We start from the raw sequence: 23394 nt of genomic DNA, 5'->3' as shown, positions 1-23394 counted from the left end.
AATCATGCAAGAGTAGGCCTTCCTTCCCCTGGCTGCTGGCACCGGCTTCCCTATGGCACCTGGGACCCAGTCTTTCCTTGCAGCCCCGGCTTTGTCCAGAAGGTCGTCTGGTCTAATTAGCATATTATGCTATTAAAAAAAAACAAAAAAAAAAAATTAAAAAATAAAAAAAAGAAATGTCATATCCTATGAAAGACACATCTTGAAAATGCCTAAAGAAAGTTGTCATTTTTTCATGTTGAAGGGACTGGAGTCTGTGTTGATGAAAACACCTTGGAGGCTGCAGTGGCTGGCAGTGGCTGCAACAGTGGGGTGATGGGGCTGGTGCCTTCCCCTGATCAGCTGGGTCACCTCCCACAAAGGGAGGCCAGACTGTGGCTTAGGCCCGCTCCCCAAGGGGAGCAGGGAGTAGAACATCCCTGAGGGCTTCCAGTATGTGATAGGGGGCAAGCTGGGCTGAGGGATCCCCCTCCAGTGCACAAATTTTTGTGCACCGGGCCTCTAGTTAATGATAAAGAGGTAAAATATAATGGCCCTCTTTATTGCTATTTGCCTATTTAAAATATAAAATATATGACAAGTATTATGCATTCTACTCATTTTTATCAGCTAAGTGATAAACAGAAATGTGAAACTCTAACCAAACATCTACAAAGCACCAAACAAAAAATAAAAAGTGGCCAGCTGGTGTGCCTCATTGGTTGAGCATCAACATAGGATCCAAGAAGTCCCAGTTAAATTCCCAATCAGGGCACATCCCCGGGTTGCGGGCTCGATCTCTAGTAGGGTATGTGCAGGAGGCAGCTAATCAATGATTCTCTCTCATCATTCATGTTTCTATCTCTCCCTCTCCCTTTCACCCTGAAATCAATAAAAATATATTTTAAAAATAATAATTAAAAACGTGATGTTGAAGATAAGATATTTTTAAATGGCCAAAAATTTAAACATTTATACACTTTTATATTATAAATTCATGCACAGGTATAGTCCCTAGACCTGGCTGGCAATCAGGGTCGATTGGGGCCTTCAGCTACCAGGTGGGGCCTTTCTTCTGGCTGCCAGCCAGGGCCTCCCTTTCCTGGCTGCTGGCCCGGGCCTTCCTTCATTCCGCGCTGCCCCCTGGTGTTCAGCACACATCATAGTAAGCAATCGAACTCCTGGTCTCCTGGCCGAACTCCCAAGGGGACAATTTGCTTATTAGGCTTTTATATATATAGATAATCATCATATTCTTACTTTTTCTCCCTTTTCCCCAACTATGCCAGTGATGCCTCTCAGTCCTTGAGAGCCCTAGAAATGTAAAAAAGAAAAGTGAATTATTGTAGTTGAAGCACACACTCATTTATCTCATCATAAAAACTGATCCAGAAGAAGGATGTTATCACAACATAAGATAACATTAACAAATAGTGACAACATATAGATGAACTTTTCTAGTTTAGAAAGAAAAATCCAAGGAGAATTCTTCTGATGGTAAATCCTTGTTTAAAATGTTGAAGATTTACACACCCTGGAGTTCGAACAATTACTGATGACAAAAAAGTAACTATCACTGGCACAAGAGAATTATGGTAATGCATATGGCTTAGCTGTTAATATATACAGAATACACTGCCAATCTCACCTCCTTCATGGTTTGTAACATGGTTACGTGTAACATGGTTCTGAGTTTAGACCTTGGGATAATTTATTCTCCCCACTATATGCCATCAAAGGCAAGTAGGTTCCCAAGCTAACCCACTAAAGCTTATGACCTATAAATGCAGCTGCTCGAGTCTCCATTAGCCACGTATAGTCACTATTCATTAACCCATTTCCACGATAAGTGCGTTCTGAATTCCAGTTTGGTCCAGTAGAAACCCATCTCACCCAATCTTAAGCACTGGAATAGGTAATCCTAAAAATGAGGGTGTGGAGTGTGATTTCTGGTATCCCTTTCACTACTAAAATGTTACCTCTTGGTTCTCTGATCCCAGAGCAGGAGGCCCCAAAAATGAATCCTGTAAAGAGTGAGCATAATCCCCAGGGAGCAACAGTGGGTAGATGCTTCAGCAAGAAGTAGGGTAGCTACTTCTGAACAACTTGCTGACTGTCCACTGTAACTGGCTTAAGATAAAGTAGCTCAAGGCCAGTTATTCCCCTTGTGCTCTCACATGCAGAAAATGGGGCAATTCCATGGCCAACTCTGCATCCAGGTCAGTCACAAAGTCTATGTAGATCAGTTAGGATTGACCTGAAATACAAAAATGCAGGCTGATCCAGCTTAGGATATCCACTTAGGATATAATGTGAGATGTGGCCATAACAAATTAAAATTGTTCTTTTCAAAGGTAATTTTGAGTCATAGTGATGTCATGACCATGCCATGTATCATCCCTCAGGGTGACTACTTTGAAGGGCAGAGCTTGTTTATAAATGTTCCAAAATGTATTTTTTTTAAATCTGTACATAACTTTATAGAGACATGCTTAAAAAGTGAAAATCTGTACTTTTACAAAAACATCTTTACATATCCACTCCCAAACCCCAGAAGGTTAGTGAGCACTAATGATAGCCCCGATGGACCACTTGAGCCATGAAGCACCCAACAGAGATCCTTAATCCATGAGCACTTTTTTAAATGCTCCTTGCAAAATCCTGTTCATAGCATCTTTGGGAATGGTATTTTATTTAACTTTTTTAAGACCTATCAAATTTTCATCAGGTAAAAAATAAAGCATAAGTCTCTCACACTATTTATCTCTCTTTTCCACTCACAAAATAGTATTTCATATCAAGGCTAGAGGAAGGCAAGCTTCTGGAACAAACACCCTTGGACTCCTCAGATTTTCTTAAAGTTTTCACATGGCTTAAAAGCAGAGTCTATTTCTTACAGATTCTCTGACTCGTTTCCTTTAGCTTGATTTCCCGTCAGCTCTGGTAAGCACTAATCTGCACGCTCCCTGCACCCTTTATAAAAGCCAGTTGTGCAGGGAGAACAGAGGAAGGGCATAAAGGGTGGCCCCGTGTTTGTTCTTCTTAACTCTTTAGTTTCTGAGAACAAGACCTAGCCTGTTCTAGCTAGCTACAATGTACAGTGTATATCTTGAAATTATTATTTCCATAATTGTTATTACTCATTGTGACCAAAAAGTGGCACAATTCCATTTTCATATATGAAAGTAATGTAAATTCCGATTTAACAAACATTTGTAAATGAAGTATGCTGATAGCTCCAATTTCCTCACTGTGCATATTATTGCAGCAATTTGCCAAAGCACAAGGGATCAACTTTTTATTAAAAGATATGAATACAAGCAATTAAGGATGTTCTAATTAGCCCAGTCGGAGTGTGGCTCAGTTGGTTGAGTGTCATCCTGTGCACCAAAAGGTTGCTAGTTCCATTCCTAGTTGAGCACATACCCAGGTTTTAGGTTTGATCCCTAGTTAGGGAGCATAGGGAAGGCAATCTCTCTCTCTCTCTCTCTCTCTCTCTCTCTCTCTCTCTCTCTCTTTTCTCTCTAAGCATGTCCTCAGGTGAGGATTGGGGAGGGGGGGGGGGCGAGGAGAATGTTCTAATTAAAATAATTGCATGCTGGGATAAGATACATTAAATCCAGATGATATACCTGCTGAATATTCAGGATACACAAAATTTTCTCATTATATTATGTAATAAATAGTACCATGGAACACAGAAAATATATATCATCCTCTATGTTCAATATTTTTTTCATATTGCCTAGCCCTGAACTTTAGTAAATGAACATATGTAGGTAGCTATATGTACAATTTTCTTGTTAAAATGGTGCTTGAATATACAATGGGGATCTTTCCTATTTTGAAAAAAAAAATAATTTCCTAAGACTGGCTTGGCAAAAAAATAGAGAATATGATATTAATGTAATACTATTAATCCAAATGCCAAATAGAAAATATTCCAAATATCCTAAAAAGAATATTCGCATGTCCTAGTTAAATTTTTTAAAAATACTTTACTGGAGGTCCTTGAGCTCCGACTTCTCCTGGTTCTCCCTGGTCACCTTCTTCACCCTAAAAAGCAACCGAAAAGCACACCTGCTATTATTCTAGCAAATGAGCATAGAAATAGGCTTGATCTAAATCGGCATACTTTAAATTTACTAGGCATCCCCTGACTTACTCTACTATGCCTTAAAACATTATTTTACATGAGTAATCCACATTAATTATAAAACATTAAGAAAATACAAAGAAGTATACAAATAAAGCCACCCAAATTTCACCTTTCAACTATAAATACCAGTAACTTTTTGGATGCTTTTATAAAGAAAGGAGGGCAGGAGGAAAAGAGAGGGAGAGGGGAGGGAGACAGAGAGACAGAGCGAGAACATGTATGCATGTATACTTCAAATGTGCATGTGTTGGGGGGATATTACTAAAAAAATTAGATCACACTGTGCAAACTTTTCCATAAACTACAATATTATTTAATTATGATTTTTATTTTTAACTTTTCTTATTATCATTTTGATACCATATACAAATTTTTAATGTATTTAAATCAGTCTTTCTTTTCATGGCTTATACCTTTGATGTCAGTGGTAAAAAAAACTTTCTCCACCCCCAAAATATAAGTATTTCACCCACATATTTCACCTAGTAATTTTATAATAGAAATCTTTATCAGTAATTTATTTTGATGTAAAATATAAGGTATAAATCTATCTATCTTTTTCCTGGTAATGGGCCACTTGCTCTAATACCACTTATTGACTAGAGCATTCTCTCCACACACGTTGGCTAATTCATCTTTAATATATACTAAATTGTTAAATATACTTGGTTATAGGCTTCCTATTCTGCTATACTGATCTGTTGTATGATGTTGTCAATACCACAGCATTTTAATTATTGAAATTTTATAACACACTTCAATCTCAGGTAGAGAGAATTCATTTACCTTTATTTTTGCTTATAGTTACTCTTATTTTTCAGTTTTCCTAAATGTGTACTCTTCCAGATGAACTTTAGAAATTGTTGGGCAAATCTTCACAAAAATACTACTTGCTTCATATTAGGATTGCATTAAATTAATAGATTAATATGTAGGAAATTGAAATCTTTACAATATTGACTCTTTCTATATTGGAACTCAGTTTATCTTCCTATTTAGCCAATTCTCTTTCTTTCCATCTATAAAATGTTGCTCTTTTCTTCATATTAGTCTTGGTAGCTATTATCAATGGAGTCTTCTTCCATTATGTTTTCTAACTAATTATTGTTTTGAATTTTAAATATTAATTTTATAACCTCTTGTGCACTTTTAAATGTTAATATATTCTAAAAGAAAATCCAACTGCTGTTTCTTACAGAAAGATTACTTTATTGACTCCAGGGGGAAAAGTTTTATTTTATACAATAAGTATACTTCCCTACATTACTTTGGTAATGGATATCATAAATTATTAAATTAATGATGAGAAAAATTCTTCATTTTTAATATTATGTAAATAATATTAGATAAAAATCCATTTCTATTGTTCTTTATTTCATGTTTCTATTCACAATGTTCTTGCTCCACATACTGTACCTTATATTTACACACACACACACACAAGAAAATACAAAAAAATTTAACAGAAATATTAACAGAAAACTTGGACATATTATGCAAAGAATTAGTATATACCTAAATCACTTATACTTGATTTTTTAATGAGTTAAGAGAATCTTACATAGTAATTTTAGTATCATTATTATATTTAGACTAGAGACCTCAGCCTGGCCTTCCCCTTCTCACAGTCTGGGAGCCCTCAGGAGTGGGAGGCGACCCGGCAATCAGGGAAGGCAATGCCCCATCACACCTCTGCTGCTGCCACTGCCAGCAGTGCAAGTCTTGGCCGGCCCTGGTTACCTGAGCCTCAGGCGGTCCTGGGCGGCTGGGCAGCCACCATCTGAGGATGAGGGGACTGGGCACCACCATCTTGTGGCTGTGGCACTGCCATCTTTGAGGGCATGGCAGTCAATTAGCATATTCCCTCCTTATTGGCTGTGGGCACTGTCATCTTTGAGGGCGTGGCAGTCAGTTACCATATTCCCTCCTTATTGGCTGTGGGTGCTGCCATCTTTGAGGGCAGGGCATTCAATTAGCATATTCCCTCCTTATTGGCTGTGGGTGCCACCTGCAATGGTGTGAGGGTCAATTAGCATATTCCCTCTTTATTAGATAGGATTATATTCCATAAGAATATATGATTGACAGCAGGAAAAGGAAGTCCCAATAGTAAAGCTAGTGAATTAGCTGGTTCATAGAGTGGATAATCAACAGATGGGTATATTTCAATACTGCTTGACTTTCCCTAACTAACTACAAAAACAACAGTGATTGATATGTTCATAGCAAGTTTTCATTAACAGGGTTTGGGGTATTTCCCATGGATTTTTGATAAACCTTGGAGTAATGTAGTTGATTTAAATATTTACCAGCAGAAGAATAGCACACAACTAATCAATAACCACAAAGTTAATGGCAAATTTAGAAGTAGAAATTTAATATCATTTCACTGAAAAAATTTTGACTATTCAGTCCAATATTCTTAAACAATTTTTAAAATCTTTAATTTGTTGAGTAAATTCAAGGCAGCCTCGTGAAACTGAATTCAAGCTCCAGGCCCCTAGTCTCAATTCTTCATTCTACTCTCTGTTTACAGTTACATGATTCTATTAGCCCTTTTGAGGCTCATTCTTCAATGAGCAATTGTCATCCTATTTTCATATGTCAATTTTCAAAGACACCACTGAAAGTTTTAAGTAACACAAAAGTGTATAAATTAGAGGAGTTTTCAACAATTCCAATGAAAATTTTGGCCAATTTTGACCCTCACACACCAAAACAATCTGAAGCTTGCTCACTGAAGGCCAAACCAAACTTGAGGGTTCAAATAACTAACTTGCATAGGTATCAAAATTACTGGTTTCATAGGGAGAGTAGAGAGATATTCTGATTGACAACTCCAGTCCCAAGGCCCATGGGATTGGGGATTAGAATTTTCCCAGAGAAATGGAGTCACTAAAAGAAGAAGGAAGGGATGCATGGCAACAAAAATACCAGAGATCTACATCTGCTTTATTATGAGTATTACCTTATGAATATCTTTTGGAGCAATTTAATGTTCATACACACTATTTTTTTGTGCTTAGATAATATTCTATTATATGGCTATGTCATACCTAATTTAGCCAGAACTTTGTGATTGGACATATTTTTTTACTTCTATGACCCTAGCAGACAGAATAAACCCTGGCACATAGCAAGTACGTAATAAATATTTGTTGAAATTATGATTTTAACATCCCATAGAGAAATGGGCATGCAGAGTACTCATTTTCTTATATTTTCCACAATTAGACATTAAGAACCCAGCTGTGATAATCCATAAAAATAAAATACCTTAATTAGTCAAAGCCTAAGTAATAAAATATTTTTAAAATAAGTGTCCAAACTGTAATAAGGTACAGAAAATTGGCTTATTTATCCCGATTACCTGAGGTTGTTCAACAGACTCTTATTTTCAAGGAGTTCAAGGATATTAATTCCTGAAGATACTAATAAATTGTCTCTCTAGCTCTTAACATCCAAACAAAGGACTAATCCTTTGCCATTACCCAATAAAAATATAGAAGGACATAGTCAACAAAGTCTAGAGAACCTGCATTAAAAATAACAGTTTGACTTTAGAAAATATTATAGAACTAACAGAGACAAAAATTCTACTATACAGAAAGTCAAATACTTAGACTCTTTTTTTTTTAAATATATTTTATTGATTTTTTACAGAGAGAAAGGGAGAGAGATAGTTAGAAACATCGATGAGAGAGAAACATCGATCAGCTGCCTCCTGCACACCCCCCACTGGGGATGTGCCCGCAACCCAGGTACATGCCCTTGACCGGAATCGACCCCGGGCCCCTTCAGTCCGCAGGCCGATGCTCTATCCACTGAGCCAAACCGGTTTCGGCAACTTAGACTCTTAAAGGAGATTTACACTAGTGGATAATAAAAGGGCAAATAAGCCCCTTTGCTTTAAATTTTAGCCTAAATTTTTAGGCAGAGCATGCCAGCCCCAATGTAAGTTGTGCTGTGGGTTCCATGTTTTTATCCAGATAATAACATAACTGCTATTGCTAACTTTCAGATGAGTTAAAATCTGAATTATAGTAAAATAAGGTAAAAAATAGCCCTAGCCGGTTTGCTCAGTGGATAGAGAGTCAGCCTGCAGACTAAAGGGTCCCGGATTTCAGGCTAGATTCCCCCCAGTAGGGGAGGGCGGGGGCATGTGGAAGGCAGCCAATCAATGATTCCTTCTCATTATTGTTGTTTCTATCTATCTCTCTCCCATCTTCTCTGAAATCAATAAAATATATATATATGAAATAAAAAATAAGGTAAAAAATAGATAAATTATTGCAGAACTTAAGATGAGAAGTATCAAACCAACTTCTCTGTTTGATAGTCTCAACAACACTTGTAATAAAATTTTGTGCAGTGGAGTGCAAAAACTAGCTGAATAACGTTTGACTATTAAAAACATCAAGAAAAAAAGCTGAGTGTGATTGATTTGAAAAGAAAAACCAAGAGGTAGCAATACAGGAAAGAATGAAAAGTATCTGGCTTTCTTTGCTTTTTAAAATTGAACAACATTAGAATATTATGCTTAGCCAGACTATTGATACATCTACTGAGAACTTGTCAATTATCACTTGAAAAGAAGAGATAAACTATCACACTTTAACATTCCTTATAATTCCTTATAATAAAATGGTCACTACCTCCAAATTACAATTTACCCACTAAATACTCATTTTCCTTACCTTGTGGCCTTGTCTTCCAGGTTCACCAATTTCTCCTTTAGCTCCTTTATGTCCCTAACAAATGCAAAAATAAATAAACAAACAAATAAATAAAATAAACCAACAAACAAATAAAAAGAATACTTGTACTGGGATTGGCACAGAAAGTGGTCAGAAGGCTCATTAAGTGATCTTGCTTCCCCATATCTGTGTCAATGTGCTGTTAAGAAAAAGGTTGTGTAACTACCTTAAATGATCTCAGTAATGCCACATGTATTACATGGCTGCTACATATGGTAAGTATCAGTCTTAGTCAATAGAAAAACACTGTTCTAGAGTAACAAAAGCTCCATAACCTGGTTCAGCAACATGGTTCAATGACTATAGACCCCTAGATCCCTCCTTCCCAAACTTTCTCTCACAGTTGGGTTACGAGTATTGTCTTTCCCAGTTAAGTTACTTTCCAATGTGACAGCTCTGATCCAACTCAACTGGGGTCCTATGCTCTCTGGAGGCTACTCTGAAAACCCTTCTGCCTCTTCCATACCCATCTCCTTCCTGGAGGTGAAGAAGAGCTGGTATAAGAAGTGGACTTCCATCCAGTGTAGCTCAGTGGTGGAGCATCGACCTATGAACCAGGAGGTCACAGTTCGATTCCTGGCACAGGCCCATGTTTCAGACTCAATCCCAAGTGAGGTTGTGGAGTAGGCAGCCGATCAAAGATTCTCTCTCATCATTGATATTTCCTCTCTCTCTCTCTCCTCCCTCTATCTTCCCCCCCCCCACCTCTGAAATTAAGAAAAAAAGTGTGGACTTCCCTAGATGCACAACTCTCCGCCTCTTCTAATACACAATTTTAAATGCAAAAGGAAATCTCTAAAAAGCCATCAGTGAGGGCTGCATAGCATGAGGAAAGATCCCCATCTTTTCTTGTTAGGACAGCTGTTCTACGCATGCATGTGCTCTGGGCAGTTACATGAGGCAAGTATGAAATGAACATTCCAGCAGTAAGTGTATCAGAGCTTTCACTCTCAGAGCCTTTCTTGTTCCCAGAGTGCAGGCCTTTGTAAGTAATAAGACACCGATCCAGGCAGCTGTGGGAATCCACCAAAAGTAAACTTAGAGAAAACCATAATTGGAAAACCAGTGCCTGGGGGCATTTCAGATCATAGCAGAACTCCATTGGTCTGCCATTTTTCAAAATCACTTCAGACTCATAGACCAGAGATAGAAAACCAAATGACCGTAGTATTTGGTTTTGTCTTTTTATTTTTTAATGGAAAATTTGAATTATAATGGCAGAGTGAGAGAAAAATGCTTTTGGAATGTCCCTTTTCTTGCCTATTTTTCTGTTTTTCTTTCTTTTTTTCTTTTTTCAAACTAAAATAGTTTCAACTACATGATGTGCACAATTCCCCTCACCATCCATAGAAGGCAAACTTCTAAATTTTAATTTGGTGTCTAAAGTGTCTTAGTCAAAGAAATACAATATTAGTGTTTCTTCCCTAAACAACAAACGCCCTGATTTTGAATTTCTAGGATGAATAAGGACACAGACTGAGCCACAGAATGAGCAAACACAGCCTTGCCTGACCCATCAAGTGGGGTCTGTGCGCCAGTGCTTAAAGGAAAGGCTCTATTTTTTCTATGGATAACACTCTTGAAAATAAAACACTGAAATTACTCTCTCACCCTCATGCCGGGAATGCCTGGGTATCCTGAGCGACCTGGTGGGCAGGCATTGGGACACTGCCGGAGAGACAGAGACAGACAATGCATAAACTAGAGTTCCCGCTTTGTGGCAAAATGGTATTTTTTTTAGGAATTCCAGCCACAGAACCCCAGTGCAATTCATTAAATAACTTGGAATAACCCATTCCTTTTTTATTATTTCATTTTTAATCAGAAAAGTACAGAGAATGTAGCAAACCCTTTCCCCCATGTATCCACCATACAGATTTAATAAATGCTAATATTTTCCAAGCTTATTTAAGATTTCATTTATTTTTTAAAATGTTTTCAGATAACCCATAATACCATGACTCGATCCTTTTCCCCTCCCCCTTCCACTGGACTAGCTCTAGCCTGAGGGTCACATCCCCTCATCAAATGTGCCAAAATTGCATTTAGTGCAGTTCACCAACATCATTTGCAAATTAGTCTATAAGTAACACAAGTCTTTGACTTCTATCTTTTAAAATGGGGGTGATCTGGTGGGGGGGAAATGCCTTAGACATAAAGTAAAAAGATTATAGGAAAACAAAGATATTTCTATAATGAAGAACAGTTACAGTCTGAGTGTATACAAGCTACCAGTCCACTAATGCTACAGCTTGCACTGTCATCGGGGTAAAGCACAGAAATACAACATGTTCCAGTGAGATAAGTTTAAAGAGAATTCATCTGAAGATTGCATGGTCTTTGACTTCAAACTATTTTGTTCAGAGGAAAACATCTTACCAACGGATCTCCATCATGAAAGCCAATTGTTCCCTAAAGTAACAAAATGTTAGAGTTAAGAATATACCTAAATATACTTAAACCTACTAATAATGGAAAGTTCACTAGACAAAATATAGTTGTTCAATAAAAATATAAGGAACAAAGAGCATATACGATTCTAAAAACTTGCCTCGTGGGTGTATATCTTTTGGAGAACCCTAAATTGCATAGATTATTTCTTTCAGGGGATTGAAAGGAGATGAAATGAGAGGAATAGGGAATATGGGGAACTTGGAATCATAAACTCAAAATATGGATTATCTCCTACTTGAGCTTCTATTTTTTAATTGCTTACTGTGTAAATCCTTTGCAAAAATTAGTTCATTTGAAAATGTTCTTTCATATGTCCAAATCCTGAACATTTGAGAATCACAAACATCAAAAGACTTCAAATATAATGAGTAAGCCATTCCCTGTGAAAACCACGTTTAAAATTATTGTAATTCCTCTACTTTTCTTGCCTAAAAAGAACAGTGTTCTGAATTGGTGCAAAAGGTTGGTAGCTATTTTGGAATTTTAGGGCAATGACTAATTAACAGGTACTTCCATTTTTGGTTCTTAGATTTCTTTAATCCCGAATTTCAGTCACAGAGAAATTTAAGCTGCAGATAACTTACACTGGGTCCTGGAGGTCCAGGGGGGCCAGGTGGTCCTCTTTTCCCAGGGTCACCCTAAGTTATTTGAAAATTGTGACACAGTGGTTACATACATGTCAAAACACAGTGCAGAAAACTGGTGAGGCATGAGAGAATGATATTACTAGAAACCCCTGCAGAGCTCAGCCATGCATAAACCTGTCACCAAAATCAATGGGTTGCCCATAATCCAATCAGCTCCACAAAACCAGAAGAATAAAGGGGTTCCAATCTCACCAACATAATAAAACAGGGCAGAGGAAGACTTGCGGGGGAAGAAAAGACAATTTTCTATAGAATGATCACTTTCTCTATTCCGGAAACAAACTGGAAACACTACGTATTTTTCTAGCTGATTTGCAGAGGAACTGAACAGACAATACTGCTAGTGCCATCCATCTAATGGCAGCAAAAGAAGGCCTGCACCCAGCCTGAAGCATGAAATGGAAGGTTAATCTCTGCAAAGCCAGACTCTCCCTGGTGCTGGTCACCCACAGCCATCACTTGCTCTGTCACTGCACTCTCTTGCCATTGAGACAGAAGATCAAATGTGGCTAAATTCAAACAAGCCACTCAGGGAAAATGGATTCCAATTAGTCTTAATATCCAGAGTTTACTCCTGGCATCTGTTTTCCTTCATAATCTTCTACTGTAAGAAGTCAAAAGCATCTTAGATTTAATTTAACTTTACTAGTATACTCATTTCATATTTATTCAGTTGTTCAGTAAGTAAATTTTTCAAACAGTAAACAAGAAAGGCATATAATCACACTTTGAGAGTGATTTCCTACTCTCAAGGAGTTTACATAACATCAGTATTTCATATTTAAAATATGTATTGAATATTAACATCAAACACTTATGACCAGTAATTTCTTCTATGAAGTTCAGCCCTTTATTGCCTAAAGCTGTTCTGTTAATTTGATTAGACTGTAACAGCCCTGACATAAATACCCGTGGTAATGATTGTAGCCTATTCACTTATCATTTCATGAAAAAACATTGGGCCTTAATCCTAGCTGAGTCTGTAAAATAGAGGTGACAACTTCCTGACTTGATCACTTATGCTGAAAGTTGGGAAGAAAATTTTAGCTGAAAACTTTGGGGAAAATTTTAAATCACTGTAAAAAAACAAGGTAGCATTATTATCTTTGGTCCCCATCAATATTATGAACTGAATGAAATTCATCTGTCATTTTTTTGGATGTGCCAGGGAATAATATACAGTTTGGGTAATTTGCCTTCCCTAGTAACATCATCTTTTAAATCAGCAAATGTCTATCAAAAGATGTTGTAGTACTCACAATTGGTCCAACACGGCCAAGCTCTCCAGGAAGACCTGCTCCCCCAGGAGGACCCTGAAGACAACAAATTAAAGGGACATGGTCATTGGTGCATATTTTAACAATCCAGCACAATTGACATCCAGTATGATAAACAACTGACTTCGAATTATGTGCCTGTGCTAGCTTTGGTTTCTAGTGAAACAGTAAGCCATCCTACCAAATTTCAATTACTTAAAGTAGAACAGAAATTTCTCAAGTTAATAAAGTATTTTGTTTAGCATAATAGAGGTGCTGTCATAGTAGCCACCTAAGATCATGTGGGTGGGCCACTATGAACACCAGTAGGTAGAATGTTAGTTGGAGAGTAAGGTTGAGATCTGAGAACTAGGCCATTTTTATAGACTATGTAAAAATAAACCAAAAGATGATACTCACAGGGGGCCCAGGAATACCACGGCCCTAAAAGATCAAAATAAAAATTACAATGATGTGTGATTTATAGTTAGTATAAAGACAGACACAGGCCTAACCCAGTTCAAAAATAAATTATAAACTCTATCACTAAATAAATATATGATGCTCATTCTAAAGAAAGCACTGGATAAAGAAAAACAAACATGGCTCTGCTTCTAAAGGAAGTGGAAGCTTGTGCCAGCTCCTCTGATGTCTAAGCTAACCAGTAATATTTCTTTCCAAATTTTTTAAAGAAAATCAGAGTAAAGAAGTCACCCAAGCTTGCCCTCAAGAGAACTTACCATCACTCACAAAGAGACACATCACAACCTGACAGTTTAAAGAGCTTTTCATTTGTCATGTTTTATACGAAACCTACATTAAAAGCAACACAGTGTAATGTTTTATAATTTATAATGTGACGTTTGGATGTTCCCCCAGGCAAATATTCAGCACAGGGAGGCAAGGGAGGAAAAAGGGTCCAAACACACACTCTTTGACAGGCAGGACTCTATTCCCAGACACCAAATCCAGTAGATATTGAAAGTAAAATGGTGCCACTCCTGAAATGACCTATGATGGGATCCTAATTTAATAGGCTGCATTTGATTTTAAAACTAGCATTCCATCCCCCTCTCCTTTACACTTTATATCTCTTTAGCAACACCAAACTGTGTAAAATTAGGGGTTGAAGCCACATCATATTCATCCTCCAAGCCTCAATTCCTAGCACAAGGCTTAGTATATAATAAACCCTAACTATATGCTCGTTGAACTTTATTAATAAACTGCACATCAGCTGCCTAAAATCCCTTATTTTCTCTCTTTGCTTTCCAGGTTCACCTTTCCTCTCTTGGGGTTCCTCATAACTCTTTTCTCGCCTACACGGGCTTGAATCACTTTTATCACAGCTATCTCTATCTGATACCATATTCATGTTAGCTTTTCATCCTAGACTTCCTTTTCTAAAAAAATCCATATATGAAGCATCCAATGGTATCAATATATACCCTCTGATAGTGATACTATTATTTCTAATTATTTAGGCAGCCAAAATAAAAAATAATTTCACACGAGCAGTATGTTTAATGATAAGTGGAACTTTTTCAAGGCATTCTTTGAAAAATTGCTCCTACTTGAACATTTTAATATGTGGATCAATTTTGGGGAATGTGTTATGCTTTAAAATACCAAAGTAATCAATAAGTTATTTCATTATCGGAGACCTAGGTGATTGATAAATTTCACTAAATATTTTAAAGGCATCACTAAAAGATGTTGCACTCTTGGTTGAAAAATATGGGAGGAAGACCAGTGAGCTAGTCACTTCTGAAAATAGGTTTTACTGGAAGAGCTGACACTTGCTGAAATATGGCAAAGAAAACAGTGCAAATAAAAAACAAGGAGGAAAAATATAGATTAATGACAAAAACAAAAGAGGAATGAAGAGCAAAATATAAAGGAAAAGCAGCCTGAGAACTTATTCCTCTTATAAATAGAAATAATGCAAATCTGCCAGATTGTGCAATGTAGGAAAAGATAGAGAGGGAATCAGGCCGGTGAGAATATCTGATGGCTGGTATTTCACCCTATATAATAAAAGCATAATATGCAAATCGACCAAACAGCCGAATAGCAGAACAACCATCCAGATGACCAACCGGATGACCATCTGGACGACCATCCAGATGACCATTCAGGACAACACTATGACACCCACTGGTGCCAGGCCAGCCAAGGCGGGTGCGATGTGATTGGTTGGGGGCCCAGCCATTGCCCCATGATTTCCCTGCAGAGGGAGACCCAGGCCACTGGCCGGCAGGCTGTCCTCTGCGAGGGAAGCCTGGGTCCCGGGTACCAGCAGCCGGGAGGAAGCCAGTGCCGGCAGCCAGGGGAAGGAAGGCCTACTCTTGCAAAAATTTCATGCATTGGGCCTCTAGTAAGAGATAAAAACCAGCTATGAAGAAAGTAGTGTGATGCCATGGGTTATTCACTTAATACTTCGATGTTAAGCAAGAAATGTTTTCTATCAATGAGGACAGAGGGGTAGTTTTCCATTGGGAAATACCACCTGCAAACAAACGTATGTATTTTACTGCACATTCACATTTCTCTAAGGTGTTTCCACTCATATTCAGAATACTTACCATGCCAGGTAAGTCATCATGTTTTTTGTAATGTATATTATGTAGAAAACTGCATTTAAAATTTCCACAGTGGCAAAATTTAACCTAAAGATAGACTTGCAATTGTATTGCTTTACATGCACTTACTGGAAATCCACGGGATCCCGGCACACCAGGTTCTCCCTAAAAATAAGAATAGCTTCATTGTACTTAGCTTTTTATAGCATAAATATGTAAATATGCAAACTGCATAAATATCAAAATCATTAAAACACTCCACCTGGGTGTTTTTAATTTAATTTAATTCAGCTAAAACACAATTTTAGTTGAACCATGTATTTGAGCTGCTTCAGAACTTATCTGTTAGTTGATTTGCAGTCATTACAATCAAATTATACTTCAGCATTTAATTAAAACCAACAAGTAATACCAGATGGCAAACTTACTTTTTGTCCTCTTGGTCCCACAGAGCCAGGAGATCCATCAGGTCCTGTTAATCCCTAACAAAGCAAGATGATATTCGAACTGTTATAGCATCCTTAGTCAAACCATCAAGCTGATAATGTCATTTTATTTATTAATTATGTACAGAATGGTTACCTATGTATAATGCAAATATTCATAAAAATATATTTCTATATTCTTACTCAAAGGTAATGTTTAACATGCCATCTGTTAGTTACTTCATATTGATAAATGTTATTACATTCTAACTTCCTGCTAGCTACATTGTTTATCACAGCGTTCAATAACTTAATGTTTTTTGCCATTGCTTTGAAAAAATGCAACATAGCACCTACAGTATTCTAATAGCTAAATCTGATGGAACAACAGGTCTTGGCTCTGTGACTTATCCATGTTTTAATACCTCATTTACTTCGTTTATAAAATAAAAGCACTATGTGTCTCTATAACTCTCTAATAATGTCTTGAGAATTAATAAAATGTTTCTTCAATAGGAATTTAAAATAATCAATCTCCTTATTGCCTTGCAGCCACCTAAATAAAGCCCTCTAGCCCTGGCCAATTTGGCTCAATGGATGGAGGGTCCTAGGTTCGATTCGGCTAAGGGCATGTACCTAAGTTGCAGGCTCCTCCCTGGCCCAGGGCCTGGGCTTGTGCAGGAGGCAACCAATTGATGTGTTTCTCTCACATTGGTGTTTTCACATTGATATTTCTCTCTCTCTCCCTTCCTACTGAAAATCAATGGGGGGAAAAAATATCCTCAAGTGAGGATTAAAAACTAAAGCCCTCTAGCCATGTTCTAGCAATAACTGCTTATTTAAGAACATCAGCTTTTAAAGTTGAAACATTTGAGAGCATGAATGTTTCTATATTATCTTCCTTAATAAAAATAGCTATAATTAAGTATATATTTTCATGTGTGCAACTATGTATATAAAATTTAAGCCACTTACTATAAAACACTTTATAACGCTCATATTTAATACTAAAGCAGTTGTTAAAGCATGTCTACAAAGCATGCTCATTTTTTACCAGTACTTATTTTATTGTCATTCTCAACATAAAATAGATATTAAAGCAAGACAACACTATGTGTTATTTGAATTTCCATATTTGGTGAAGATACATTTTTATATTTTTAATTTTTTATTTACTCTGACTTTTTTAGATGTCATTTATAATGTAATCTGGAAATTATATCTTGCTAAAGATAAATTTATGTATGTGTATCCTCATATATGCACAGATTTGTACATATATATATATGCATGATTACATAAATATCTTATAAAACCTATCTATTATTAAGATTTTGAAAAATATTCAAGTGATATTAATTGTGGGAAGGATTTCTTGAAATTATAAAAGCCCTACTTAAAAATGGATCACCAAAATCCCATTTTTAATCTGTCATAGTCTACATAATTATCAATAAAATGCTTTCATGTAATTTATAGAGAAAGTTTGTTCACTGGTCACCATTTTTACATTTCTCTACATTAATTAATTTCCCTCATAACTCCATAGAGTGAATAAAAGGAAGTAGAAAAAAATGAGTTGAAAATATTAATTACTGGAAGTATGCCAATGAAGAAAACTATATATTAAACCCACACAAAAGAATTTTTGACAGGCTGTCTCTTATTTTCAATTGCCCTCGTCTAATTACAACACGCTAACCTGGGAACAAGCCCCAATATCTTAGTTGCTGAGCACCTATGGTAACGGAACGTTGGCTTTTGTACTTCAGCAAACAAACCATACATCCGGAACCCTCCCTGGAAGCATAGATGGCACATAGGTTTTCTAAACCTCGGGGCATATTTAACTAACGGAACCTCTAATTCCCACTTTGTGTATATGTCCAATCCTGGTCAATTTTCACACACACGGCCCACTAACCATCTTCAATCTGTGCCTTGAATAACTGATAAGATTAGAAGACACTGGCTTCTATTTACGGTAGAATTCCAGCTGCACGATAATAAAGCAGAACCAAGTAAAGGGTTGGATAACCTGGAGGTTGCCGCCTGGTCACTTCTTCCTTAGGATCCTCCACAGGACCTAATAAAGATGTCTATCCCTAGGAAGTTCTCTGAATTAAACTGAAAATGTATTCTGTTGTCAGATGTTACAGTGTACAATGTTATGAAATAGCCATGTAGAAAGGCACAAAACTCCATGAGCTGTAATTGACATTTTTAGAAATGCAAAAAGAAAGACTCCATGAGGACAAGGGCTGTGTGTCCATTCAATCCTAGAACATTGCCTCGAGCATCAAATCCATACCCAATACCTGACTATGGAGTACAATTAATTTAGGTCAGCCTGGTAGGTGGGAGGATATTACACCTGTCCCTTCCACATCATCTTTATTTTTGTTGAAATCCCAGCTCTGCCACTTATTAGCTATGCGACCATTCACAAGTTACTTAACTATATAGTGCCTCGGTGTCCTAATCTGTAAAATAGGTGTAATAATAATGTCTACCTCATGTGGCAATTTTGAAGATTAAACGGGATATAACACACAAAGTGCCTACACCAGTGCCTGGCAGAGTGGGCTCTGAATAAATGTTAGCTACTCTTACTGTCATCATTATTATACCATCAGCCCTGCTCTAGATGCTGGGAAGGGTTCACATGAGTCAGAAGGCATGTCTCCTGCTCTCTGGGAAAAGGTTCTGCAAACAAATACAGATCCTAACCACAGGCACTGTACTTCACAGACCTCTCACATTCCTTCGATGCCTTACTAGTTCTACTTATACTGACTTTTCAGAATAATTTCTTAATAACTCACTGTGCTAAACATATAACATCTCCCAGGGACAATAGTTGTGTACATTCAGAGTATGTTCTAACCTCTTTCCTGTAGAAAGGGCATGGTTTAACTATAATTCCTATAATTAATTCTAATTATTATTCTTCCTATCATAGATGTATGCTAGAAGAATAAATAAAATACTTTTTTACAGAGTTCACTGAGCATGTCACAGCAAATAGTGCCTATAAGAACGTCTCTAGCAATATTATTAATGACTAGAGGCCTGGTGCATGGATCCGTGCACATTGAAAGGAAATTAATTAGAAGGTGGCAGGCGGGGTGGGACTGGGCAAGATGGGCCAGACATGCCCTGGAGCCAACCTCCTGCGGTCCCTCCCTGGCTGGCTGCACCTGGGGTGGTGTGGGGCTTGAAGGGTGTCTGTGGTGTGAGCAGGGTCCCTCCAGCAGGTGGACTCCCTTGGCCTGGCCTGCAGGAATCGGCCAAAACCAGCTCTCGGACATCCCCAGAGGGGTCCCAGAGGGGTCCCAGAGTGCGAGAGGGCACTCTGCACTCTGCAAAGTTGCTGTCGCTCGGCAGTTCCTGTGTAGAGTGTCTGCCCCCTGGTGGTCAGTGTGCATCATACCTACTGGCCAGTCGCCTGGTCACTTAGCCTTTTATATATATAGAAGATAGATAATAACATAGTTGTCCTTTGGGTGCAAGCTTATAACCAAGCTCCAACTTCTCTAATTTTACATGTCTATAAGGGCAAATAACTTAAAGTCATAGCAGGAAGGAAAAGATTCTATATATAAGCCTAGCAGGTTTGGCTCAGTGGAGAAAGTATCAGCCCATGGACTGAAGGGTCCCAGGTTCGATTCTGGTCAGAGGCATGTGCCCGTGTTGCAGGCTCAATCCCGGGGGGCGTGCAGGAGGCAGATGATCAATGATTCTCTCTCATCATTGATGTTTCTATCTCTCTCCTCCCTTCCTCTCTGAAATCAATAAAAATATATTTTTTAAAAACAGTTAGATATATATTTCCCCCACATTTACATTTACACACATACATGCACACACACACAATTTTAATTTGCAATAATTCTTACTTATTAAAGAAATAAAAGAGAACAATATTACCAGTGGCAGAAAGAATTGCTTTTATATGAATGTATATAAAGATAAAGTTCTGTATAGGATGACAGTGAAGATGACTATGTTCTGAACTTCCCTGCTGCTGTTTGGCAGGAAGCACAAGGAATATCAGCCCTTGATTATATTTCCTCCAGCATCCCAATGACTCAGGTCTGGGGACTCCAGGCATAATAGTTGCCATGACTTTTTATTTTTCTGTCAAAAATCCACTTAAGCCCTAACCGGTTTGGCTCAGTGGATAGAGTGTCAGCTTGCGGACTGAAGGGTCCTAGGTTCAATTCCAGTCAAGGGCATGTACCTTGGTTGCAGGCACATCCCCAGTAGGGGGTGTGCAGGAGGCAGCTGATCAATGTTTCTCTCTCATCAATGTTTCTAACCCTCTATCCCTCTCTCTTCCTCTCTGTAAAAAAAAAAAAACAATAAAATATATTTTTAAAAATCCACTTAATTTAGGATAATTACCTTTAACCATGTTCCTTTCAAATTCTTCTAAACATCATCTGGTAATGTTAACATGTGGTAATGTTAACTAAATGCTAAAAAAAATACAACTTTGCAATGAACCAAACAGCAGAAGACAGAGATTGGCAGTTTACGGTCCTACAACTACACTCAGGTTCACCTATCACGAAAACATTATTGAAGCTTTCCTACTTCCCTATGTCCAGGGACAAACAAACAGCAAACTCTGACCTAGTTATTGATATTTCTTTATTCTCAATGTAAAGAAAAAAATGTAGAGTAAAAGATCTGTTTAAAATATCAAATGAGACAAAGGGTGGATTAAGAAATATTTTTGGCTAAGAATCTTTTAAGTCTCATGTGGCTCCATTTCAAAAAGTGGTAAATAAGAACCATAGAAATATTTATAAATAATAACAAAATATCAATTATAAATTATTTTTATTATCCACTGAATTATCCATATCATTTTTCATTAGTAATTCAGATTCTAAAAATTCACTGTTACTCTTTTTCTCTGATTATTCACCTATTTAAGAACCTCATTTGTATCTGAATAAAGCAAAACTATCTAGAAAAAGAGTAAGTCTAAAAATCAAGAAATCTGGTTTCTTTCTTAGCCACTAAAGAACCCTAGGTCCTTAAGGAACCTAGTGTCCTCATAATTATTCAATTTCCTTATCTGTGGAGAATAATATTCGCCAAACCTGCTTTCCAGATTGTTGTAAAATTAAAGGAAATAAAGTTTGCAAGGGTGCTTGAGAAAAATGCAAATTAGTATAGTTAATATTTTGCTTAGTTCCAGGAAATGCCTAAAATACTGGCACATAGATGGATTTCTTCCTTTTTTTCCTCTTCATTTCTCTTTTCCTCTTGCTTTCCTTCTCACCCCCAGAAGACTAACTCAATGCCCTCATCAGACTCTCCCTGAGGGCCTTCCGGGAACAAAGGAAGGCACTAGGAAGCCTTCCTCTTACATTTTAACTTTGGAATCTGGTTTGTTCTGTACTATGGTCCTGCAATTATAGACACAGAAAAAAGATACTTGTAATTGTTATTTACATTTACTTCTGAAGATTTTAAAGCACTACCATTTGTTTATCCAAAATGTCTATTTATGTAGGAAAATTATAAAGCAAAACTAGGTATTGTCTTCCTGACCTTATGGTAAAAAATAAAGAATTGGTTGAGCATGCTACATAAGACCATAAAACTAAGGTACAGAGAAGTCTGGCCCTCTGTCTGAGATTATTGCAACTCAATAGCAAGACAAGATTTCGGGTGCTTCAACTACCACAAAAGTTAATAATGATAATACTAACAGCAATAACAATCATAATTCAATCATAAAATTTCTTTTCACACAAAAGTCAAATCAAAGTTTCAAAGAAATGCAGAAATAAATCCAACCTATATTGGGCTACTAGTTTTTTAGTGGTCTTATATGTATTAGACTTTTTTATTATTATGAGACTATTTCAAGTCATTCAGAGTGTTAGTATATTATACAAATATTAATTTGATATTCAGTTTGCATTCTCCAAATACTCGTCCTTGGGGGCCTCACACACTGTCACTTTGCCCACATACATAGGAAGTTCAAACTAGAGGCTTTGAAATGTAAAACAAAGTCTATCTCCCAAAGCATAAAGACCACAGACACATGTCCTCCTTGTGATAATCTGGAGAAAGAAAGCACATCTTACTAACTTGGAATCTTCCTATTTTTGCTTTTCTCAAAATGAAGGATTTGTCTTAAAATCAAATCAAACATTCTTGGAAATCGCAATCATAGGTCTTCAGGTGCTTTCTGTGAGTCAGGAAAGTCTTTAGTCTGGGGAAACGACCTAAAGTGATAACTTGGGTAACTGGGCTGCACCACTGTCTGTCCTCTGAGAAGAGGTGCCATCTCCTTCTCCACTTGGTGTCTCCGTCACAAAGCCCGGGACTGGCCTGCACTGGCAACTCAGTCAGCATGAGCCGAGTGCCCAAAGACGGGAGAAGCTGACAGTCCTGAAGTAATCTTTCTCTGAAGAGATATTATTCGGGGTTAGGTTCACCATACAACTCAGTATCTGAGTTTCCTGCAGATGGGGGAAGGGAGTATGGAGATGGGTATTCTGGGGAAGGGTTGCTGGTTTCTCTTCAAGCGACCCTAGCCAGCATATTTTTATCGAAGAAAACCCCATGGAAAGAGAGAGAACTAGTTTTGAATTTCCTATTCCATGTGTGCTGGCCATTCTCCTGCCCCTGCCCCACCCCCAGACACCCCCAGGCACTTCCGGCCCTCCCCTCCACCCCAGTTTCTTTTTTCTCTCTGCCCCTTTCCCTGTCTGAGGTTTTTTTTCTGAATTCATCTAGGGAGTGGCAGTAAAAGGACAAGAGCAAAGACAGCATGCGAAGCCCCAGCAGAGACCAGAAGGCGTCCATCTCCCCCAGCACCCCTTGTGCCCTCAAGTGGGGCCGAGAGTGCAGAAGGTGAGCGGAGAATGGACTGTCTGAGCCAGGAACCCGGTACCACTGCTGTTTTCTGAAAGTTGGAAATGCCAGAGCTGCGTACAGTCCCCAGAGAGCCTCGAGGTATGCGGGAGCTTCACCACACAGGCCTCTTTGCAGGAAGCTGCTGCCTCCAAGTCAGCCAGGCGAATACAGGGCCACAGTCCTGTTCTAACTAGGTCTGCCGCCTCCCAGCACTAAGTCTCCCCCTTCCTCCTTCCTCCTCCTTCCT

General features: G+C 37.8%; 1 protein-coding gene across 1 annotated transcript in view; it reads right to left on the bottom strand.

Annotated features, from left to right (window-relative positions):
- Positions 1-23394, bottom strand: part of COL9A1 (collagen type IX alpha 1) — a 125145-nt gene that overhangs the window by 49545 nt on the left and 52206 nt on the right. Inside the window, 10 exon segments of the mRNA XM_015568161.1 lie at positions 1240-1293; positions 3982-4035; positions 8836-8889; positions 10507-10563; positions 11275-11307; positions 11934-11987; positions 13256-13309; positions 13673-13696; positions 15964-15999; positions 16263-16316. Coding sequence (XP_015423647.1) covers positions 1240-1293; positions 3982-4035; positions 8836-8889; positions 10507-10563; positions 11275-11307; positions 11934-11987; positions 13256-13309; positions 13673-13696; positions 15964-15999; positions 16263-16316 — 474 coding nt within the window.

Source organism: Myotis davidii, unplaced genomic scaffold (genome assembly GCF_000327345.1).
Source record: "Myotis davidii unplaced genomic scaffold, ASM32734v1 scaffold803, whole genome shotgun sequence".
Lineage (NCBI taxonomy): Eukaryota > Metazoa > Chordata > Mammalia > Chiroptera > Vespertilionidae > Myotis > Myotis davidii.
Note: the sequence above shows the minus strand (reverse complement) of the source record. Positions and strands in the feature narration are given on the sequence as shown.